This window comes from Mytilus galloprovincialis, chromosome 13 (genome assembly GCF_965363235.1).
Source record: "Mytilus galloprovincialis chromosome 13, xbMytGall1.hap1.1, whole genome shotgun sequence".
NCBI lineage: Eukaryota > Metazoa > Mollusca > Bivalvia > Mytilida > Mytilidae > Mytilus > Mytilus galloprovincialis.
In genome coordinates, this window is record NC_134850.1 from 50,738,100 (window position 1) to 50,756,453 (window position 18,354).

The 18,354-nt window shown below is 30.6% G+C and overlaps 1 protein-coding gene across 1 annotated transcript in view; it reads left to right on the plus strand.

The window, feature by feature from the left end:
- The window catches only part of LOC143057847 (general transcription factor IIH subunit 2-like), a 31,607-nt gene extending 14,249 nt beyond the window's left edge, over nt 1-17,358 (plus strand). The window contains exons 6-14 of the mRNA XM_076231277.1: nt 243-333; nt 1,394-1,481; nt 2,290-2,366; nt 8,636-8,666; nt 9,445-9,508; nt 11,963-12,066; nt 13,077-13,185; nt 15,063-15,102; nt 15,583-17,358. Of these exons, the coding sequence (XP_076087392.1) occupies nt 243-333; nt 1,394-1,481; nt 2,290-2,366; nt 8,636-8,666; nt 9,445-9,508; nt 11,963-12,066; nt 13,077-13,185; nt 15,063-15,102; nt 15,583-15,711 (733 nt within the window). The 3' untranslated portion in view covers nt 15,712-17,358. The remainder of the gene's footprint in view (nt 1-242; nt 334-1,393; nt 1,482-2,289; nt 2,367-8,635; nt 8,667-9,444; nt 9,509-11,962; nt 12,067-13,076; nt 13,186-15,062; nt 15,103-15,582) is intronic.
- Nucleotides 17,359-18,354: the final 996 nt, after the last annotated feature.

The window sequence follows — 18,354 nt, forward strand, 5'->3', positions numbered from 1 at the left end:
AACATCTTTTATAATACAGTGAAATAATGATCTATTGTCATGATTGTGTTTTGGAAATTTGAAAAAATTTAATAAGCCCGCAAAAGAAGCACTTGTAATCATGTATAACATAAAATTGAATTAGAAGTTGAACAAATCACATGTCTTGTTCGACTGAATGCCAATGTAAAACAAAAACTATAAAAAGTTTTCCAAAATAAAATTAACTGCTTTTACATTTTTGTTTATGATTTCAATTTCAGAAATATGCCAGGCCATGCTAGTCGTGAAGTTTTGATCATTTTTGGAAGTTTGACAACATGTGATCCTGGTAATGTCATGGAAACAATTCAGGTAGCTAATTCTGTCTTTATATCTTTACCTTTTCTCGATATGTATTTTAATTTCATATACTGTGGATTCATTATTATTCGTTGGATAGCAATTTCCGTTGGTTTTGTGGGAACAGGTGAACCACGAATTCAAATATTAAACGAATTACAAATTTTCTATGGCTTTTTATGCAGAGTTTGGCAAAACCACAAAATCAAATATTCAAGAAAAAGTTTTCCTCAATCCATGAAAATTGATACCAACGAAAATAAATGAATCCACAGTAGCCTTTATATGTAAATTCTTGCCATCACAACATTCTACACACAATTTATTATAGTATTGTTGTCTGTATGACAGTCATTATGTAGGTAAAAAAAAATTGGGGTCCATGAAATATACAATAGCAAATATCATATATATATAGAAAGATGTGGTATGAGTGCCAATGAGACAACTCTCTATCCAAATGCTAATCTTATTTAGTTTAAAGTCTGAGTGATTACAAAATTAAGCCATGTTCAGTCAACTTAATGTCAAAGAAAAATCACAATTAGGAGTGCGGTGTAAGTGATACTATCTTTTGGTGTTACTCATATATTTGGAGCTTTGGACTACTACTTCTAGCTGTAGGTTCCAGTATAATCCTTAGTTTCAAAAATCCTAGATTTCTAACCCTAACCGGTTTTTGGCCTAGAATTGTTTTTTTTTTTATTGTTGTTTGTCCTGAGAAAGTTTTATTGGAGTTTCTAGAACTTGTTTCACAATATTCTACCTGTGTAGACGTATATGCTGAGTTTCCTTGACGGAATTCCAATTAAGGCCAAATGAAAAAAATATGTGTGTTTCCTTATTCCCTTCCTACCCTACATTTTAAGCTAAGAAATAGCCTACCTTAAAGTTTTTTTCATTTTTCATTTAGCACTGTTAAAGTCAGAATTTCTCTCCCATAGACTCAATGTAAAAAAATCCCTATTTACTTCCCAATTTTTTCCAAGGAAACACACATGTATATTATTTTATTTGGCCTAATATTAGTTTTATTTTTCTCCATTAATTAAATTCATATTTTTTTTTACAGACAATGAAAGATACAAATATAAGATGTTCTGTAATTGGTCTTGCTGCAGAAATCAGGGTCTGTAAAAAGCTCTGTATGGATACTAATGGTAGGTGCAATTACTTGAGCATTGTAAAAAAAGAGAAAAGAACTAATTTTACTTTGTTAATTAAAGCTAAAACATCAATTGGTCAAAACATGTATATGCAAATGATTTTTCTAGAAACAAGTTTAAAATTAATTCTTTTCAAATATATTTCTTTTAAAGAGTAAAGATTACTACTATGGATTCATTCGATTTTGTAGGTACTAATTTTTAAAAGTCTGTTTACAAAAGCACTTAGCCAATTTGCATGAAACTTTGGTGAATTTGAGTTATGGGTTTTATTCATTTAAAAATGGTTTTTTTTCCAGTTTTCAGACAATACCTCAAAAACACTTTCACCAATTTGCAAGAAACTTTGGTGAATTGTTTATATCAATTCCCATTATCTCCCTTTTCGATTTTTATAAATTTTAGAATTTACCTTTCAGAGTTTATGTGTGATTGTATTCATTAAAAAGGGGGTTTAACGTCAATGCTTTGAGCAGTTATCATGAAACTTTGGTGACTGGTTTATATCTTTTAAGATAACCTCCCTTTAGTTTTTCATGAGTTTCTGATATGACATTGAGAAGTTATTGAACTTTATTGTTTGGCGCAGCTGTTAATTGTTGATTGAGGAGAAATTATATTTTCATAGTTTTACCTTCATAATTTTCTTAATTTGTTGAATAATTTTAATTTGTCAATCTCCAATACCCACAAAATCCGCCCAAATTGGTATCCCACGAATACCAAATTGGTATCCCACGAATAATAATGAATCTACAGTACTTTCATTATAGTTAATGTTATATCATTCTTCATTTTACAGGTATTTATAATGTTATACTAGATGAAAATCATTTCAAGGATTTACTACTGCAACATATAGATCCTCCACCTGCTACAGTAAGCATTATTACAATATGTTATAAGGGGCCTTGGTGGCCGAGTGGTATAAGTAGTTACTGTTGTAATCACTAGCTAATCAGCACTGAGGTTGTGAGTTCAAACCCTGCTCATGCAGGTGCACTCCAATCCTGATTGACTAGAATTGTCAGTTTTCCTTTCAAAGGTTGGTGGCTTTTTCCGCAGACTCGGGCTTCCTCCACCAATAAAGACTAGCCACCATGAAATAGCCCAAAAGCAGTCCTTAAAATGGCTTTAAAACACAAGAAATCAAATCAAATAAGTTATTTATCTGCCATTCTATATAATTATTAAGGGCAAAAAATTAAAATATAGACTTGTGTCATGTTTCCTGGCAGCAAAATATAGGAAAGATAGGTAGGTAAAATTATTTTATTTTCAAAAATATTTTACATAGACTGTAAAAGGAGGTGTTCTTTAATGATACTAAGCCAAAAGTGTCGGAACTTTAAAAGTGCTCAACCAAATATACCTGGACTTTAACAGTGCTTAAACCAAAAATATCTGTAACAGTCTTTATCCTAAAAAGTCTAAACTTTAACAGTGCTTATAAAAAAACTAGACCTTTTAAGTTTTACAAAGCTTGAAGGCTGTACGGTGACCTATTGTTGTTAATGTCTGTGTCATTTTGGTCTCTTGTAGACAGTTGTCTCATTGGCAATCATACCACATCTTCTTTTTTATATTAACTAAAAAATTCTGAAATTTATCAGTGCTCAACCAAAAAAGTCTGAACTTTATCAGTGCTCAACAAAAAAGTCTGAACTTTATCAATGCTCAACCAAAAAAGTCTTCACTTAAACAGTGCTTAAACAAAAATGTCTTGATTTTAACAGTGCTTAACCAAATACGCATAGACTTAAACAGTACTTAACCAAAAATGTCTTCACTTTAACAATGCTTAACCAAAAATGTCTTCACTTTAACAATGCTTTACCAAAAATGTCTTGACTAGATGAAGATAACAATGCTTAACCAAAAATGTCTTCACTTTAACAATGCTTAACCAAAAATGTCTTCACTTTAACAATGCTTTACCAAAAATGTCTTGACTAGATGAAGATAACAATGCTTAACCAAAAATGTCTTCACTTTAACAATGCTTTACCAAAAATGTCTTGACTAGATGAAGATAACAATGCTTAACCAAAAATGTCTTCACTTTAACAATGCTTAACCAAAAATGTCTTCACTTTAACAATGCTTAACCAAAAATATCTTCACTTTGACAATGCTTAACCAAAAATATCTTCACTTTGACAATGCTTAACCAAAAATGTCTTGACTTTGACAATGCTTAACAGGCCTTTCATTAGGAGGCGGTACCCGGTACTTTTACCCTTCTATGCTATTGACAAGTACCGCCTAAATGTAGAAATTTTTATATAAGATATTCATGGAATAAATTGAAAAGTACCACCTAGAAATGTGGAAAGTACCAGTCAACATGAAAGATAATGAAACCCCTGGCTTAACCAAAAATATCTTCACTTTGACAATGCTTAACCAAAAATATCTTCACTTTAACAATGCTTAAACCAAAAATATCTTCACTTTAACAATGCTTAACCAAAAATGTCTTCACTTTAACAATGCTTAACCAAAAATGTCTTCACTTTAACAATGCTTAACCAAAAATGTCTTCACTTTAACAATGCTTAACCAAAAATGTCTTCACTTTAACAATGCTTAATCAAAAATATCTTCACTTTAACAATGCTTAATCAAAAATATCTTCACTTTAACAATGCTTTACCAAAAATGTCTTCACTTTAACAATGCTTAACCAAAAATGTCTTCACTTTAACAATGCTTAACCAAAAATATCTTCACTTTGACAATGCTTAACCAAAAATGTCTTGACTTTGACAATGCTTAAGCCTTAACCAAAAATATCTTCACTTTGACAATGCTTAACCAAAAATATCTTCACTTTAACAATGCTTAAACCAAAAATATCTTCACTTTAACAATGCTTAACCAAAAATGTCTTCACTTTAACAATGCTTAACCAAAAATATCTTCACTTTGACAATGCTTAACCAAAAATGTCTTCACTTTAACAATGCTTAACCAAAAATGTCTTCACTTTAACAATGCTTAACCAAAAATGTCTTCACTTTAACAATGCTTAATCAAAAATGTCTTCACTTTAACAATGCTTAACCAAAAATGTCTTCACTTTAACAATGCTTAACCAAAAATGTCTTCACTTTAACAATGCTTAATCAAAAATATCTTCACTTTAACAATGCTTAATCAAAAATATCTTCACTTTAACAATGCTTTACCAAAAATGTCTTCACTTTAACAATGCTTAACCAAAAATGTCTTCACTTTAACAATGCTTAACCAAAAATATCTTCACTTTGACAATGCTTAATCAAAAATGTCTTGACTAGATGAAGATAACAATGCTTAACCAAAAATATCTTCACTTTGACAATGCTTAACCAAAAATGTCTTCACTTTAACAATGCTTAACCAAAAATGTCTTCACTTTAACAATGCTTAACCAAAAATGTCTTCACTTTAACAATGCTTAATCAAAAATGTCTTCACTTTAACAATGCTTAACCAAAAATGTCTTCACTTTAACAATGCTTAACCAAAAATGTCTTCACTTTAACAATGCTTAACCAAAAATGTCTTCACTTTAACAATGCTTAACCAAAAATGTCTTCACTTTAACAATGCTTAACCAAAAATATCTTCACTTTGACAATGCTTAACCAAAAATGTCTTCACTTTAACAATGCTTAACCAAAAATGTCTTGACTAGATGAAGATAACAATGCTTAACCAAAAATGTCTTCACTTTAACAATGCTTAACCAAAAATGTCTTCACTTTAACAATGCTTAATCAAAAATGTCTTCACTTTGACAATGCTTAACCAAAAATGTCTTCACTTTAACAATGCTTAACCAAAAATATCTTCACTTTGACAATGCTTAACCAAAAATGTCTTCACTTTAACAATGCTTAACCAAAAATGTCTTCACTTTAACAATGCTTAATCAAAAATGTCTTCACTTTAACAATGCTTAACCAAAAATGTCTTCACTTTAACAATGCTTAACCAAAAATGTCTTCACTTTAACAATGCTTAATCAAAAATATCTTCACTTTAACAATGCTTAACCAAAAATATCTTCACTTTGACAATGCTTAATCAAAAATGTCTTGACTAGATGAAGATAACAATGCTTAACCAAAAATGTCTTCACTTTGACAATGCTTTACCAAAAATGTCTTCACTTTAACAATGCTTAACCAAAAATGTCTTCACTTTAACAATGCTTAACCAAAAATGTCTTCACTTTAACAATGCTTAACCAAAAATATCTTCACTTTGACAATGCTTAACCAAAAATGTCTTCACTTTAACAATGCTTAACCAAAAATGTCTTCACTTTAACAATGCTTAACCAAAAATGTCTTCACTTTAACAATGCTTAACCAAAAATGTCTTCACTTTAACAATGCTTAACCAAAAATGTCTTGACTAGATGAAGATAACAATGCTTAACCAAAAATGTCTTCACTTTAACAATGCTGAACCAAAAATGTCTTCACTTTAACAATGCTTAATCAAAAATGTCTTCACTTTGACAATGCTTAACCAAAAATGTCTTCACTTTAACAATGCTTAACCAAAAATATCTTCACTTTGACAATGCTTAACCAAAAATGTCTTCACTTTAACAATGCTTAACCAAAAATGTCTTCACTTTAACAATGCTTAACCAAAAATATCTTCACTTTAACAATGCTTAACCAAAAATGTCTTCACTTTGACAATGCTTAACCAAAAATATCTTCACTTTGACAATGCTTAACCAAAAATGTCTTCACTTTAACAATGCTTAACCAAAAAATGTCTTCACTTTGACAATGCTTAACCAAAAATGTCTTCACTTTAACAATGCTTAACCAAAAATGTCTTCACTTTAACAATGCTTAACCAAAAATATCTTCACTTTGACAATGCTTAACCAAAAATGTCTTCACTTTAACAATGCTTAACCAAAAATGTCTTCACTTTAACAATGCTTAACCAAAAATGTCTTCACTTTAACAATGCTTAACCAAAAATGTCTTCACTTTGACAATGCTTAACCAAAAATGTCTTCACTTTAACAATGCTTAACCAAAAATGTCTTCACTTTAACAATGCTTAACCAAAAATATCTTCACTTTGACAATGCTTTACCAAAAATGTCTTCACTTTAACAATGCTTAACCAAAAATGTCTTCACTTTAACAATGCTTAACCAAAAATGTCTTCACTTTAACAATGCTTAACCAAAAATGTCTTCACTTTAACAATGCTTTACCAAAAATGTCTTCACTTTAACAATGCTTAACCAAAAATGTCTTCACTTTAACAATGCTTAACCAAAAATGTCTTCACTTTAACAATGCTTAACCAAAAATGTCTTCACTTTGACAATGCTTAACCAAAAATATCTTCACTTTAACAATGCTTAACCAAAAATGTCTTGACTTTGACAATGCTGAACCAAAAATGTCTTCACTTTAACAATGCTTAACCAAAAATATCTTCACTTTGACAATGCTTTACCAAAAATGTCTTCACTTTAACAATGCTTAACCAAAAATGTCTTCACTTTAACAATGCTTAACCAAAAATGTCTTCACTTTAACAATGCTTAACCAAAAATATCTTCACTTTGACAATGCTTAACCAAAAATGTCTTCACTTTAACAATGCTTAACCAAAAATGTCTTCACTTTAACAATGCTTAACCAAAAATGTCTTCACTTTAACAATGCTTAACCAAAAATATCTTCACTTTGACAATGCTTAACCAAAAATGTCTTCACTTTAACAATGCTTAACCAAAAATGTCTTCACTTTGACAATGCTTAACCAAAAATATCTTCACTTTGACAATGCTTTACCAAAAATGTCTTCACTTTAACAATGCTTAACCAGAAATGTCTTCACTTTAACAATGCTTAACCAAAAATGTCTTCACTTTAACAATGCTTAACCAAAAATGTCTTCACTTTAACAATGCTTAACCAAAAATGTCTTCACTTTGACAATGCTTAACCAAAAATGTCTTCACTTTAACAATGCTTAACCAAAAATGTCTTGACTAGATGAAGATAACAATGCTTAACCAAAAATGTCTTCACTTTAACAATGCTTAACCAAAAATGTCTTCACTTTAACAATGCTTAACCAAAAATATCTTCACTTTGACAATGCTTAACCAAAAATATCTTCACTTTAACAATGCTTAACCAAAAATATCTTCACTTTGACAATGCTTAACCAAAAATGTCTTCACTTTAACAATGCTTAACCAAAAATGTCTTCACTTTAACAATGCTTAACCAAAAATATCTTCACTTTGACAATGCTTAACCAAAAATGTCTTCACTTTAACAATGCTTAACTAAAAATGTCTTCACTTTGACAATGCTTAACCAAAAATGTCTTCACTTTAACAATGCTTAACCAAAAATATCTTCACTTTAACAATGCTTAACCAAAAATGTCTTCATTTTAACAATGCTTAACCAAAACTTTAACAATGCTTTACCAAAAATGTCTTCACTTTAACAATGCTTAACCAAAAATGTCTTCACTTTAACAATGCTTAACCAAAAATGTCTTCACTTTAACAATGCTTAACCAAAAATGTCTTCACTTTAACAATGCTTAACCAAAAATGTCTTCACTTTAACAATGCTTAACCAAAAATGTCTTCACTTTAACAATGCTTAACCAAAAATATCTTCACTTTAACAATGCTTAACCAAAAATGTCTTCACTTTAACAATGCTTAACCAAAAATGTCTTCACTTTAACAATGCTTAACCAAAAATATCTTCACTTTAACAATGCTTAACCAAAAATGTCTTCACTTTAACAATGCTTAACCAAAATTGTCCATACAATGTCTAAGGGTATTGTAGAGGATAGACACACCACAAATAGTTGATATATGTGTGTTTCCTTTTTGTCAGTGAATTTTAATACAACATTTTTTTAGCTATGCTAAATTCTGTATTGGTTTTTCCTTAAACAAATAGAAATTGGTACTTTTATTTGAATGTTAATATTAAAGGATTTCGGTAAAAGCTTGATAAGCTTACTTAAGTGCTTCTTAAAAACTTAAAATTTATAATGAGATAATTTTGTATATATGTATTAACTATTACATTCAAACATGACTGAATCAATTAAGATATGTATTGTAAATTTTTCAGGCTAATACAGAGGCATCTTTAATAAGAATGGGTGAGTTTGATCAGATGTATGATAAACTGAGTTTAAAAATCACATTTTAAATATTAAATTTGATGCAAAAATACTTTCACATTCAAAGTGATCCTTTTATGCCTTTGGGTAGTGGAGAGGGCATTAAGCGTTATCCTTGTACATCCTTACGTCTGACCAGCGGTACATACTTCCCAAAGTTGGTTTCTGTTCTCTACCTTTAGTTAGCCTCAACCAAATGTTATGAAACTTATACACAATGCTTGTTACCACAAAATACAGATCAAGTACAAATTTTTGTGGCATCACTTTTACTGTTCTAGAGTTATGACGGAAGGGGCTTGGTCAAATAATCTCCATTGAAAAGTGGGAAAATTATACAATATATTTTGTCTCAGATAAAAATGAGATGTCCTAATGCTAAAATAATTTCATATGAAACATAATTGAGTACCCCTTAACCTGACTTGCTGCAAATTGCTGAATTTTTCGTTTCCACTCTCTAATTTCATGAATTTAAATTTGCCTCAACCAAATTTTATGAAACTTCATGTACACAATACTTATTACCACAAAACTCAGATCAAGTACAAATTAGGTAGCCTCCCTTTTACTGTTCTTCAGTATATGTCTCTTTTTAACTTTATATGATATGCAAGTTGGGGCATCATCTGTGTCCCATGGACACATTCCCCATTTCTTATTTATTTATGATAGTACACTGCTGTAATTTAAATAAATATCTATTGGTCACCAGATGTAGGATTTAAAATGACTGAGTCAGACCCTTTTCTTATAGGTTTTCCTCACCATCTGTTAGGAGGATCTAAAGAGAAAGAAGAAATGCCTTCTATGTGTATGTGGTGAGTAAAAAGTAGAATCACAAAAATATTGAACTCTGTGGAAAATTCAAAAAGGAAAGTTCCCAATCAACTGGCAAAATCAAAAGTTCAAAAGATTATTGGGGAATGAGCAGCATACATCAATGCCTAATTTCAATTTATTTATTTCTCATGATTAAGAGATGCATTTCTGAAAAAGCCAAAGAAAAACCTACATGACCAATGAAAAAAAAAAAATTTTGAAGAGGATATACAAAATAGGGAACCCTGTAAATTATGTCTACAGCAATAGACTGGTCAATTAAAAAAAAATTATATCCTGGATTTGTGAACTGTTTAAAATAATCAGGCAAATCAAGTACTTTGATTTTTTGTATGCCCCCAATGAAGCAGAGGGGGCATTTTATAAGGTTTACTCTTGTCCATACATACATCCAGAAATTTATACCGTTCTCTGATTTTAGCTGCCTCAAACTAAATGTTATATAACTTATACACAATGTTTATTACCACAAAACTCAGATCAATTTCGAAATTTGGGTAGCATCACTTTTACTGCTCTACAGTTATGCCCTTTATAATTTTATAAGCAAGTGTGGGTATCATCTGTGTCAGGACTATGGACACATTTTCCATTTATTTTTTTGTCTGAATGATTTCTATAGATTGAGATATAAATGTATATATTTTATGTATACTGTATTTTGTTGAGGTGAATATGTGGTTTTGTTGACTTTTGAAATAATGATATTCACTGAGGCCAATGGCTGAAGTGAATATCATATTTTCAAAAGTCAATGAAATAACACGTTAACATAAAAAAAAGACAAAAATTGTTTATTTCTATATTGTGAGAGAAAAAATGATATTTTATGACAATTATTTTATAAGAAGACATATTCATGATATTGTTCATTTAACTTTTTATCATATTTATACATGTAAAAGCATGTGAGGTTTAGCAAGATGAATATCACTTCCAGGTTAAAGCTGGTTTAATTAAGAAAAAATGTTCATGTCATGCTCTATGCTCATTTTTAACATGGATAGGCATTATATTTGTCATTATCTTTATGCTGAGCATTAGTGAAGTGTAAAATGTTGACAAATATAATGCCTACCCATGTGAAAATGAAAATAGAGCATGGCATAATAAAATTATTTCGATTCTTATAGGAAAATTCAGAACTAATGTACTTCAAACAGGTATATAATCAGATTCGAAATGCAGTCATTTTGATTTTATGAGGTCAAAACCAGTTTCATGATAAAAAATGAACAGATACATATAGCAGCATCAACACAAATGTCCATTTTGTTCTCAAAAGTTGTTCAAAATACAACCAAAGTTGTGATTTCAATTACGACATCAATCACATGCAGCCCATGTTTTATAGCAATTAGAACAAGGCTTTGTTGCCAAAGCGAAAGAAGGAGGTTATATTATTGCGAACCCTATCATAGTTTTCCATAGATTCACCTGCAAGTTACCTGTCCATTTAAACTTTTGTAAGTTCTATTGTCCCATTGAACAAATACAACAGGTATTGTTCTCTGTATAGTTTATTTGATGGGACCTTTAAATTTCTTCCAAGAGAAATCTATCACTCATTGATTAATTTGCCTGACCAAAAAAATATCTTCTTTGTTCACTGAAATACATGTATATAAACTCACATAAACTGCCTGTGATACAGTAGTTATTCATTATCAATAATATATTTTCAATCTGTTCAATATAAGCACTGATTTAATTATAAAAAGTTTATTTCTGATTTTTTTTAACCACTGCATGCATTTATGTTTTTAAAGAATTTGCATGCTTTTTGTGGTTGTTCAGTTATAAAGAATGCATTTATGAAGACCTTTATTTAAACATTATCATTTCAAGTTTTTACTTATGAACAGACTAAAAAAAAGCAAATTTTAATAGATAAAATGTTGAAATTTGATCAGAAATCAACTTTTAATTTTTAAATCAGTGTTTATATCAAACAAATTGAAAATGTGTTATTGATTGAATAAATACAACATCACATGCAGTTTCATAGTTACTTATTTGTACATGTATTTCCATCATTGACAGTTCAATTTTTTGTTCAGGTAAATTAATCAGTGAGTGATAGATTTCTTTTGCAAGAAATTTAAAGGTCCCATTGAATAAACTAAACAGAGAACAATACCTGTTGTATTTGTTAGATGGGACAATAGGACTTACAAAAGTTTAAATGGACAGGTAACTTGCAGGTGAATCTATGGAAAACTATGATAGGATTCGCAATAAAACCTTCTAATAAATTACCAACACAGAATGATGTTTTGTATAAATTTTTTAGACTGTAAAACTTATAAAGGATATCGATGGGGGAGTTATATTGTCTGATTGTAATATTATTTTCTGTCAGTCATTTGGACAGTAAAACTAAATGAAAAAAATGGAAGGATTTGTTTACTTACAATTTTTCTTTCTTTCAGCCATTTAGACAGTAAAACTAATGAAGGATTTGGAGGGAGTGGCTACTTTTGTCCACAATGTAAAAGTAAATATTGTGAACTTCCTGTAGAATGCAAAGCATGTGGTAAGTAAATATTGTGAACTTCCTGTAGAATGCAAAGCATGTGGTAAGTAAATATTGTGAACTACCTGTAGAATGCAAAGCATGTGGTAAGTAAATATTGTGAACTACCTGTAGAATGCAAAGCATGTGGTAAGTAAATATTGTGAACTACCTGTAGAATGCAAAGCATGTGGTAAGTAAATATTGTGAACTACCTGTAGAATGCAAAGCATGTGGTATGTGTTCACTTTACTTCTCTCTCACACGATTAACATTATCTATAGCTACTTTAAAAAAAGTGCATTAAGGTAGATCAGATGTCTTTCCATGCATGCCTTCAGGGCAAGTTGCAAAAATACTTCATTTAATATACAACAGAAACATAATAATTTTGAAATTAAAAGATTAACCAATAAAAAAAATAAGTGTCATAAAGCATGTGTCTATTTGAAATTTTCAAATTTTGAGAGAAAAAAAATCAATGGTTGATAATTGACCACTTTCGAGTTTGTCTGTCACGGAAAAAAACTCGTCAATTATGCAGGCCTTTGTGATGTCATTTACCAGATAGAGGGGAATGCCTGTATCCCTGCACTATTAACATTCATTAAGCATCTTAGTGATTGTCATTGTGCAGCATAAACTAGAAATAATATTTGTTCCGTAGGTACCTAATCCCAATTCCCTTATGATGGCAGTGCTGAATATGAATTATAAGAATTTAATTTGCTGAAAAATTTGTGCAATATAGCATTATAACATTTTCCACCAATTGCTCAACAAAGGAACGGAAGTGACAACGCCCCTAAACGCACTTAATCTGATTGAAATACAAATCCTGTGTCCAAACATTGCCTACAGGGATCGGACAACATTTCTACTTTCTTTTTCCACTTATTATTGCATCAGCCAATGATATATCAGCCGTCAAATTTTTGAAAGTTTGTATTACTACAACAAAACCAGAGGATCCAGAATGGTCTCTAAAGCACATTCCCCATTTTTGATTTTTTCAATTTCAACTATTTCAGGACTAACTTTGGTATCAGCACCCCATTTAGCCAGATCATATCATCATTTGTTCCCATTAGAACCATTTAAAGAAATACCATCTGACATGAACACAGAGTATGGAAATATGTAAGTACTTAATGGATTGTATCATTCTTTACAACCATCTTGATTTAGAAAGGTTAAGAGAATTAGGCTTGATTTTATTAAGGGAAGACAATATACATATAAATCTTGTCTGAAATCACTGTATCAGTACAGTGTGAACTAATCTTAAAACCAGGTTCAATCCACTATTTTCTACATAAGAAAATGCCTGTACCAAGTCAGGAATATGACAGTTGTTATCCATTCGTTTGATGTGTTTGAGCTTTTGATTTTGCCATTTGATTAGTGACTTTGCTGTTTGAATTTTCCTCAGAGTTCAGTATTTTTTGTGATTTTACTTTTTCCTGAATTATCCTAATGCTGTTAAGTTTATGATTTATTGTGGGATTTACCAAAGAACTTAAAAAACTAATTTTACAGTTATTGCTACACGATATCAATACAGAAATACTATTCCCCCCACTGCCCAGCCATTATATAGTCTTGAAAAGAGGATGAGTAAAATGCTGTCTAAAGATTCTTTCACTTGCACAGAAGGCAAGCTATATTTTCCCCTGTTTATTCAGTCAACATTTTTGTATTTAAAGAATAGTTTGAAAGATTTTTTTTTTTAATCATGCAAATACCTGTTAAATGGAAATTGTTTTCAATAAGAAGGAAATTATGCAGATATGGCATCTGTAATAAATTTCTAGGTCATAGTAGCGTATAGTTGAATACTATTGATTGTAAGATTGCTTTTTCATCTCATGCCTTTTTAAATTTCATCTGATTTATACGATAAGAATGTGGCATGATTGAACTGTTATTTTAAAAGTCTATTCCTGTTTTTGGTCCATATAAGCTATTGTAAAGTAAGAACTTTTAAAGGTCAGCTAAACAAATCTGGTATGATGAAAGTAAAACATAGTTCAAGAACATTTTGTTGATCAAGTTTTGTAAAGACAAATAGGTCCCTTCATGGTTAGTTTGGCCATATTGGACCTTATTTCATGGATCAGTGAACAAGGTTAAGTTTTGGTGGTCAAGTCCATATCTCAGATACTATAAGCAATAGGGCTAGTATATTTGGTGTATGGAAGGACTGGAAGGTGTACATGTCCAACTGGCAGGTGTCATCTGACCTTAACCTCATTTTCATGGTTCAGTGGTTATAGTTAAGTTTTTGTGTTTTGGTCTATTTTTCTCATACTTTAAGCAATAGGTCTACTATATTTGTTGTATGGAATGATTGTAAGGTGTACATGTCTAGCGGGCAGATGTCATCTGACCTTGACCTCATTTTCATGGTTCAGTGGTCAAAGTTAAGTTTTAAGTTTTGATCTTTTTATCTAATATTATATGCCAAAGGTCAACTATATTTGGTGTATGGAAATATATTATGATCTATATGTCAGTCCTGCAGGTTTTATTTGACCATGACCTCAATTGCACGGTTCATTGGACAGTGTTAAGTTTTTGTGTTTTGGTCTATTTTTCTTAAACTATAAGTAATAGGTCAACTATATTTGTTGTATGGAAGCATTGTTAGCTGTACATGTCTGCCTGGCATGGTTCATCTGACCTTGACCTCATTTTCATGGTTCATTGGTCTTTGTTTAACTATCTTGTTTAATGTTAAGTTTATGTGACAGTTGTAATAACGCTTTATACCTAGGACTATCAACATAATATCAATGATTAGTAAAGAAGGCGAGACATTTCAGTGTGTGCACTCTTGTTCAAAAAAAGGGGGCCTTTTGTTTAAAAGCAAAGAGTCTTAAAATGTTTTGTTCTTTGTATAATTTCTAAGCACATGTAATTTTATCTTTTGTATTATTTGAAATGAGCAAACAGTAAAGTCAATAAAATAAGTTTTACATAAATAACAATACTTACTCATTTTGTTTAATTTGTAGAATGTGTTACTCATGTAGAGTAGACTTCAAGAAGCAAACCGTAAGTAGAATTTTTTTATTACCTGATTGATTCACTATGTTCATATTAATTAGTATTCTTAAATAAACAAATCATAGATACCACGATTAAAATTTTATAATTACGCAAGACGCGCGTTTCTTCTACAAAAGACTCATCAGTTTTGTGTTCTAAAATTAAGTACTTTGTTATGATTAGGAAACAACCATTTAAAATTAAGGGGGATGGGAGTAAGGTTTTATTATTTTTAACTTATAAGCTTTAAATATTTTGTTATGAATAGAATTTTCTGAATTTGAGCAGTTAAAATGACAACACACTGTAGAACTGAAGAATTGTAAATAGAATCTAATTAGGGCTGTATAATATTTCACACCATTATTTTAAATACAATATTTCTTGCATAACTGAATTTAGCAAAAAAGATTGAAAACCTCTCACCAACACCATAAATTTTATTTGTTTTTGTATGATTTAAACGATTATTATAAATTATTGTAGGTATACATGTGTGAAAAATGTCAACAAATTTATTGTGTGGACTGTGACTTATTTATTCATGAGACACTTCATTCATGTCCAGGATGTGCTAGTTCAAGGGCCACTCAACACATGTCAAAAATCGTTTGATATTGGACAAGACAACACTAGGCAGTAAGATGCCAACTTCACACGAACTCTACTAACTGGACGTTAAGAAAGCAACAATGCTTACTCTATAGGCATTAAGTGACTTGAAGATGACATACAAAGCAGATGAGTTAACACTCCTTTTTCCACCTTCTTGATGCTTATAACTATTATGCAGGAATAGAATATTTTGTTACATGACTTGAAGAGATAGTTCTGTTATTATTAATTGTAGAATAACTGGTGTGCCTGCCGTTTCATTATTCTGTTCCAGTTAAATGATCATTGTATAGCATGCCATTAGTCTTTTGAGTGTTGCTATAAGAGAAGTTAGAGGTGCAATTCGTTTCTGCTTCAACAAAGTGCTATACTGTGGACTCATTTATTTTCATGGTTACCAATTTTTGTGGTTTGAGGCTAGGAAAACTTGCATATTCGTGAATATTTAATTTTGTGGTTTTAGCAAATTCTGAATACATTCCTATTGAAAATTTGTGGTTCTCCAGTACCCACAAAATCCACGAAAATTAGTATCCAATGAATATAAATGAATCCACAGTGAATTTAATTTTTAAGAAGACCATCTAGTTCCTTTTGGTTTGTCACTAAGCTGTAAATGAAAAGAATCTCGTTAAATAGAAACATTCAAATTTGTCTGTCTTTGAAATCAAGTTAATTTGCTTAAGATTACTCAGGGTTCAGATGTTTTCCTAGCCTTTGTTTATCAAACACCAGGATTGACTTCAGAAAACTCATTACTAAATATTATTTAACAATTAACACATTGGCAACTTCTACTAATTTAGCTATCAAGTCCATCCATATCTCTTTTTTTTTTTTTTTTGCTAATATATACATCTGATATTATTGAAAAGTACAACCTTCTTATACAGTTTTGTAATGTTAGTTTTGGTAAGAAACATATTATTTGTTTAAAACAAAAGATAAGTCTACAGAAGTATAGTATTCTTAGAATTTCTAAACATGACAGTTACAAAGGTTTTTTTTACATGAAAATTCTCTAAAGCATGTAAAGATTTCAAAACAAATTTGGATTTTATTTTTTAATGATTCAGGTTAATTAACATTTTGCATATAGGTCCAATTGTAAGTGAACCAATTTATTTTCCATGAACCAGTAAAACTAAGGTTTATTTCAATGACGGCTTCTTGATGTACCAAAAAGGTGAATAAAGTCCAGCAAATTTTGAGGCCAAACCATATTGAGGTCAAGAAGATGATATTTGATTGTTACATTCTTACTGTACAAACTACAGCCTTTGACCTGCATGACCACAATTTCAAACTTTTCAAAATTGTGTATGCACACATGCCAAAATTATAGATATCCATAGATTTTTGTCAATGATTTGGTGTGAAAAATGCAACCAGTTTGTTTTTGTAATAATAATCATTACATTTTTACCCAAAAGACAATTTTGAAATGTATGAAATAATAAAGAGTATAGTAGACTATTTACGTGTACATGCCTGCAGGATCCTGGATATCTGTTGCATAATTATAATTTAATAAAGTACTTTGTTGAGTTTTAATGATGATAGAATACAAACATGTTTTATATGAAGGAACTTGTGTGCCTCAGTTACAAAAGTGTTATTGTTTGATAATAAATTGTTATATTTGTACCAAGTTTTAGTCTCAATTTATGTAATCCTCTGGAAGTTATCATAACTGTACAAATGATATATGTGCAGTATCTTTTATTGTTGAGTCTATTTCATCAATTATAAAGCAGTGTCTGTCTTATTTTATGCTGTTAATTCATTTATTTTCGTGGATACCAACTTTTGTGGATTGAGGGAGATTTTAATTTTGGTGAATATTTGATTTCGTAGTTTTGCCCATTAAGTCTGCACACAAGCCATTAAAACATTTATTCTTTGTTGAATATTTATGTTCATTTTTAAAGGCAGTGCTTTAAGGCCTGACTTTCAAGTCATGAAGTTCATCTTTCCTTACGCCGCATTCAAAAAATCTATGCTGGGGGTCATTTGGTCAGAAATAGATCCGGAAATGTTGAATTTTCTCCTCTTCTTTTCGTGGTATGAAATGGTTTTTTGTCCAGCCTGCAACTTTTGTTGCAGAAAGCTCGACATAGGGATAGTGATCCGGCGGCGGCGGTGTTAGCTAACTTCTTAAAAGCTTTATATTTTAGAAGGTGGAAGACCTGGATGCTTCATACTTTGTATATAGATGCCTCATGTTACGAAGTATCCGTCAGTCACATGTCCAATGTCCTTGACCTCATTTTCATGGTTCAGTGACCACTTGAGAAAAAAGTTCAGGTTTTTTGTAATGTTGAATTCTCTCTTATTATAAGTAATAGGATAACTATATTTGATATGTGCGTACCTTGAAAGGTCCTCATGTCTGTCAGACAGTTTTCACTTGACCTCGACCTCATTTCATGGATCAGTGAACAAGGTTATGTTTTGGTGGTCAAGTCCATATCTCAGATACTACAAGCAATAGGGCTAGTATATTCGGTGTATGGAAGGACTGTAAGGTGTACATGTCCAACTGGCAGGTGTTATCTGACCTTGACCTCATGTTCATGGTTCAGTGGTTATAGTTAAATTTTTGTGTTTTGGTCTGTTTTTCTCATACTATATGCAATAGGT